The 4,207-nt window shown below is 37.5% G+C and overlaps 1 protein-coding gene across 1 annotated transcript in view; it reads left to right on the forward strand.

Annotated features, from left to right (window-relative positions):
• LONRF2 (LON peptidase N-terminal domain and ring finger 2) overlaps positions 1-4,207 on the forward strand; it is a gene marked incomplete at its 5' end in the record, with an annotated part of 87,494 nt that overhangs the window by 54,533 nt on the left and 28,754 nt on the right. Inside the window, 4 exons of the mRNA XM_019523848.1 lie at positions 331-492; positions 1,055-1,277; positions 3,186-3,285; positions 3,634-3,748. Of these exons, the coding sequence (XP_019379393.1) occupies positions 331-492; positions 1,055-1,277; positions 3,186-3,285; positions 3,634-3,748 (600 nt within the window). The remainder of the gene's footprint in view (positions 1-330; positions 493-1,054; positions 1,278-3,185; positions 3,286-3,633; positions 3,749-4,207) is intronic.

Genomic DNA, 4,207 nt, shown 5'->3' on the forward strand with positions numbered 1-4,207 from the left:
GAAAAACGGAGCTGCTGCTGAATGTGGGAATAGTAGAATGATTGCAAGGGATAAAGGGTCATGGAGTGAAGATGAGGAAACAAACTCTGCCCAGGAAAGCATTGGAGACCTACAGACCCTTTGGCATGCTGGGAGGTGAGGGAAAGAAATTCCTGTGAAATAAAGGAGCATAGGAAACTGGGTATGTAGGGAGTTTGCTTATAGGAGAATGGTAGATGGGTGCTAGGTTATTGGCCTGTAGAAGATAAAGGAATTCAGTGCCCTTAACTAAGCAACACCGAGTTATTGAAATAAGCTTATCTTTAAATTCTTTTTCTTTTAATTGATTAGATAATGTGTGAGATGTTCTTCCCAGCCTTTGAAAATGTGCACGATAGCCTCACAGCACCTTTTTGCAATCGGCCATCCAATACAAGGTTGAAACCTGTATTTTTAAGCAGCATAAACGCACAATCTACTGTTGAGGATGGCTCTAGTGCTGGGTGTTCAAAGGTAAAGAATAAAATATTTGACATAAATCCCAAACGAATGTGTGAAAATGTGTAATGTTTGTCTGATTTACCTGATGTGAATGGTCATTGCATGTACTTAAATATTAGCATGACATAGAAACATAGTAATTGCAAATTTACCTTTCCTTTCTAACTCTCTGAGATGACATGAAGATGAACCAGGAGGGCGGGGGGTGGAGGGTGAAATATGAATTCCATTTAGATTTGCTCCTTCTCTGAGAGAGACAAATAAAAATGGGGAATATAGGGGAAAGATAACATCTCTTGCAATGAAAATCCAGTGTTTTTGTGTGTTAGTTCATGCACTGTGAGAGTGCATGAGATGAGAGGTGGGGTGGGTTCTGTTGGAAAAGAACAAGAACTAGGATGAAATGAACAATCCTATAACTTTTCAACCTTTTGAGCACGTAGGTTTTGCCTAGATTGGTTGCTACCACAGCATTGCCATCTTTCCTTTAGTATGGAAATGATCATTGGAAAAAATAATGCAGAGAAGTAGTAAGAGAAGCTTCTGCTTGACTCTAGCTTGTATTTTGGTTTAGGATACTGTATTCAGGTTAAAAACACCATCCCAGGAGTCTGACTTCCTTCGAAACACTGATTCGTCTGCCTCACATCCTGCCCTGGATCTGTATTGTGAAGACAATAAGAAGTCCTTGGGAGCAATTCTCTCCAGCTTACCTGGGGATAATTTAAAAAGAAAACTGTCCAGTGATTTGAAGGATTTGCAAAGTTTGGATGTTCCTAACAAGATTCCTAAAAAAGGTCTGTGTTGTAGCTTAATGGGAGTTCTTCAGCACTTCTATCATAACATGCTAGTTCTTTTTACTTGTAGATTAAATACTCTCTGGTGATACAGTACATATTCATGGTCTTAAAATGCTTGAGTCAGTAAGGAAATACACAGAAGAACTTCAGGTAGCTTGTTATTCTTGTTTGTCCCTCCAACAAACGGAGCTATTAAAGCCTTTTGTTGTTTAAACATTATTAATAGTTCGAATGTTCTTCAAGACCAATATTGATTAATTCAGTGAACTTTTATTTCTCATCTCCAATAGAACGCTTTTAATGTTTATACCACCAATGGCTTATCAGTTGTACTGCAGGTGACAATGGTACATTTATTTTGCCTCTGAGATACAACTAACCTTTAGTTTCTGTCTTTATGAAATAAACAAGGAAACTAATCATGCATCCAAAAGCAGTCATACAAAACTATTTTCCCAAGAAAACAAAGATCCTATTTAAAGAGAACAGTCCCACCCTTTCTGGCATTTTGATAGCTATGCAAGCACTTGGTATGATTTTCAAAAACAAAGACTTCTAAAGAATGTGGTGGTGTGAAAAAATGCTGAAGGCAGTATTGTACTGTCTTGTATTATAACAACTGTTTTGTAGCACTGTCTTGTACTGTAATAACTGTTTAATGGGAGTCCCTGAAATCCCATAATACTTTTTCTTTCCTTTCACACCTGGAAAATATGACTTCTGCCTCAGAATTAACACAGTAAATGCCAGCGTCTTCCAGAAATGTTCAACCAATAGCTCGATTTCCCTACCTTGCCACTCTGCTCTGCAGAGTTTTCTCTCCTGTTAGAGAGAGAACTCTTCTACAGTAGCTTGTGAACTGCAAGCCCAGGCAGTAAACAGAGTGGGGAAATCTGATCCTCCTCTACTTTCAACCCCAGAGATCACATTTCACACTTAACCATTAATTTTTTTTTGACATGAGACCCTGACCCCGTGTAACTTCTTGCTGAGCAGCAAATTTAGGCTCTTGCTATTGTTTGGAGAACTAGCACTCAAAATATAAGGTAGAGATAAGGGTTTTTCTGTGACTACAGTTAATTTATAGGCCACAAAATAGTGATACTACCCACTCTGGTTTATATCAAGTATAGGTTGCAGAAGACTCATGGCAAATTATCCTGTAACAAAAGTTCCTTTTTGTTTTAACGAATATTTAGCTTTTCATATCTCACCTATTTGGTTTTTCCAGAAGAGGGTAAGGAGCTGGAGCTTAGAAAAGCTAAAAACTGGGAGTCAGGCATTGTCCAGTCTGTTTTTGAGGCATTTATGCTTTCTCAAGAATTGTCTCCCATATCCACAGACTAGTTAGGGTGACTTAAGTATGATCTGTGGGTCTAGCTGACCTGTTGCCAGGATTCCTTAAACTCTCAGCCTGACCATCTTGGCTAGAATTGCATGCTGTAGGTCATGCCTGAAGAGTTTAGTATTCTTAAAGCTTGGAAATTTATTTAACAATTTACTAAAACAGCAGGCCATGCAAGAGGTTTATAAACTCTTTTTTTCATGCTTGAAAGTTATGCACTCCCATTAAGAAATCTACAAACAGTGCTGAAACAAAAGTTCCCAAAGGTTCATGTGTATGTAAGCAGTTCAACCTCTGGATTTATGCCTAATGGCCTGACTGTGGGCACATGGAAGAGATGAAAAACAAATCTGTAGTTTTCTAAAACTAACCTTACAAAACAGAAAAAAAGTGTAATTTAAAAGTCCAGATGGAAAGCAGGCTTTTGGGAGAAATAAGAGGGTAGTAAAGAGGAGATATAAAGAGTTACTAATGAAAAATCGGTATGGAATCACTACTCTGGTTTCAGAATACTATTTACTTGAATGTTTTATCGTATATAATTTTTTAAAACTTTTTAGATGACCCTGTTTTACCTGAAAGCTCCATTGCCACTGCATCAAGTGGTGTACCAGCAATCCTTGTGGAAGCATCTGACTTTGAATGTTCCCTCTGTATGAGGTATGACTGCATATATCTGATTCTGTTGATAGGGTGGGCAAAGATTGCTTGACTTGAAACGAGTCCAACACATTTTTGTTTCATGTACTTTTTGGCTGAGTTTAGCATCTCAACTTTGCAGATTAGAGTGGTTGAATTTGTTTTTCTAATGTGTTGATGTAATGAATTTATTCTAGAAATCAAAGCTTATTTTATAGTAATTGAGTAGTGAATAGAAATGTCACTTTCCCTTCTGTGTCCATCTTATGTCAAGTTTAGTAACTTATTTTTGTCTTCTTTTAATATCTAGATTGCTTGTTTATTGGAATAATTTACACATTTTTGTGTCTTGCCATCGACCTTGTTCAGGTTATTCTATGAGCCTGTTACCACTCCTTGTGGACATACATTCTGTCTCAAATGCCTTGAGCGTTGCCTTGATCATAACCCTTATTGTCCACTTTGCAAAGAAAAGCTATCAGAAGTAAGTGTACTCTCTTGCATTAAAATGTTTAAAGCAGTGGTTTATGGAAGCCCCTACTATTACCCAAAACGTTTTCTTTACATACAACAGAACATTGTAAAGGGGAGTATAGTATTGTCATGCTGTGCCTCATTGTTGACATACACATTGAATATTTTCACTATTATGTACTTAAACTGATTCGTAAGATGAGGATGGGATATGCTTTTACTATAACCTCCTTTGAAATAAGATGTCTTCATTTTTTTGGCTGAGCAGTGCTAATCAAAGACAGTGACTCTGTAGTGCCATAATTGCGAGTATCTGTTTTGGCACAAAGGTAGCAAATAGGGCATTCTCTGCAACTTTCACCATTTCTTGTAGAGAATATATGCTCTGCTGGAAGGAAATCTAATAGCTAGACTTCTCAGGTCACAATCACTTCATATCCCCTTGGATCCTTTGCACCAAATAGACAGA

The sequence above is a fragment of the Gavialis gangeticus genome, unplaced genomic scaffold (genome assembly GCF_001723915.1).
Source record: "Gavialis gangeticus isolate Ggan-Ray unplaced genomic scaffold, GavGan_comp1, whole genome shotgun sequence".
Classification (NCBI taxonomy): Eukaryota; Metazoa; Chordata; order Crocodylia; family Gavialidae; genus Gavialis; species Gavialis gangeticus.